At 26.7% G+C, this 2458-nt stretch overlaps 1 protein-coding gene across 1 annotated transcript; it reads left to right on the top strand.

The window, feature by feature from the left end:
- Positions 1 to 1300: 1300 nt before the first annotated feature.
- Positions 1301 to 2435, top strand: LOC121174221 (serine/threonine-protein phosphatase 7 long form homolog). The gene is made up of 2 exons (XM_041012994.1): positions 1301 to 2278; positions 2363 to 2435. Exons 1-2 carry the CDS (start codon positions 1656 to 1658, stop codon positions 2433 to 2435), a joined length of 696 nt encoding a protein of 231 aa, XP_040868928.1. The 5' UTR covers positions 1301 to 1655.
- The last annotated feature ends 23 nt before the right edge of the window (positions 2436 to 2458 follow it).

Below are 2458 nucleotides of genomic sequence, written 5' to 3' on the forward strand. Positions count from 1 at the left end.
GCTCAAATTGGTAAGTTTTTCTTAACTTGACAACTTTAGTTGATATTAGCGGGAACTTTTAAATTTTAAGTAGTATATGTTACAAATTTGAGTTGGTATATTATTATTTTATATGTTAGTTGTAGGTTAGTTGATTTTAAATTCATATGTTATTATTTGTGATAAAATGATTTGTACCTTAATTTTAGCTGTTATATTATTATTAATTGGTTTAGATTTATTAGGTTTGTATGATATTATTTGTATTTTATATATGGTATTTTTAGTTTTAGTTAGACAGTGAATATTATTTAATTGACTTATTTATAGTTTTTACTGAAATATATGATATTTTATTAATTTTATATATGTATGTTGTTTAAATTTTTGATTCCATGGTAATTTTTTGATTTAATGCCATTTTTTTGTGTATAATATATGTTATTTAATTTAAATTTTAATAATTGGAAAAAAAATATGGTCATTTATTTAAATTTATGTAGATATTTTAATATTTAATTTTGTTATTTGTAGAGTATTTTAGTTAGTAAATTAAGTTATGTTGTGTTAAATTTAAGTATGTTTTTTATTTTATAATTTTGTTATGTAAGTATTTTAATGTGGTCATTTATTTAAATTTATGTTGGTATGTTAATTTTTAATTATCTTATTTGTAGAGTATTTTAGGTTGTATTTTAAGTTTTTTTGTGTTAAATTTATGTACGTGTTTAAATTTTTAATTTTGTTATTTATTTTAATTTGGTCATTTATTTAAATATGTGTAGGTATTTAATTTTTAATTTTGTTATTTGTAGAGTATTTTAGGTCGTATTTTAAGTTTTTTTTTTGTTAAATTTATGTACGTGTTAAAATTTTTAATTTTGTTATGTATTTTTAATTTGGTCATTTATTTAAATTTTTGTAGCTATTTAATTTTTAATGTTGTTATTTGTATAGTATTTTAGGTAGTATTTTAAGTTTTGTTGTATTAAATTGATGTACGTATTTAAATTTTTAATTTTGTTATGTATTTTTAATTTGGTCATTTATTTAAATTTTTGTACATATTTAATTTTTAATTTTGTTATTTGTAGAGTATTTTAGGTAGTATTTTAAGTTTTTTTGTGTTAAATTTATGTACGTGTTTAAATTTTTAATTTTGTTATGTATTTTAATTTGGTAATTTATTTAAATTTGTGTAGCTATGTAATTTTTAATTTTGTTATTTGTAAAGTATTTTAGGTAGTATTTTAAGTTTTTTTGTGTTAAATTTTTGTACGTGTAACAAATTTATGTATTTTAAGTTGGTCATTTATTTTAATTCGTGTAGCTATTAAGTTTGTAATTTTTTTATTTGTAGAGTATTTTAAAGCATTTATTTAAATGTAGTTAATTTTTTTAATGCACAATTTTTGGTGTTAATTTTTTGTATTACATTTTACTTTACAGTATTAATGGCATCTTCATCCTCATCTTCATCTGGTATACACATTAAGTCTGGTCCAATAGATGGAGACGTTTTATGACTGCAACCTAAACATGTTTCCGAACATGTTTGGAATGGAGAACCAGACAGGAAGTTACATATCAGACGAGCTGTACCCATCTATCAAGGACAAGAAGAAATACCAGAGGAAATTATTCCTCTGCTTCGCCAATCAGGATTCTATTGGATAATGAAAATGGGGTACCTGAAAATTAATTCTTCATTAATTACAGCCTTGATTGAAAGATGGAGGCCCGAGACACACACGTTTCACTTGAGATGCGGAGAGGCTACGATTACTCTTCAAGATGTGTCAGTGTTGTTAGGTCTTCATACTGAGGGGGCACCATTAATTGGTCAGACTAATCTTGATTGGGCTGAATTGTGTGAAGAATTATTGGGAGTCAAACCACAGGAAGGTGAACTTCAAGGCAGTGTGGTCAAATTAAGTTGGCTGGCTCACCATTTTTCAGAAATAAATATCCATGACGGGAACGTAGAACAATTACAAAGGTTTACCCGTGCATGGATCCTCAGATTCATAGGAGGAGTTCTATTTGTTGACAAAAGCAGCAGTAAAGTTTCCCTAAGGTACCTTCAATTTTTACGGGACTTTGAACAGTGCAGCACGTATGCATGGGGACCTGCCGTGCTTGCTTATTTATACAGAGAGATGTGCAGCGCCACCAATTACAAAATAAAATCAATCGGAGGTATGTGCATCTTAATCCAAATGTGGGCATGGGAACGCTGCACGACTTTGGCTCCAAAGAGAACTCCTCCTATAATGGAAAACAAACCACTCGGACACAGGTTAGTTTTTTTAAAAAAAAATTCATTTGAAAATAATCAATAATGTAATGCGTCGGCACTAATTATTTCATATTTTTTTTGTAGGTGGCTGCGACGTGGAAACCAACATATTGGCAATGATGATCTAATAGTTTTCCGTCGCAATTGTATATCATGAAACGACATGAGGTAACAAGATCA

This window comes from Glycine max, chromosome 19, assembly GCF_000004515.6.
Source record: "Glycine max cultivar Williams 82 chromosome 19, Glycine_max_v4.0, whole genome shotgun sequence".
NCBI classification, from domain to species: Eukaryota; Viridiplantae; Streptophyta; class Magnoliopsida; order Fabales; family Fabaceae; genus Glycine; species Glycine max.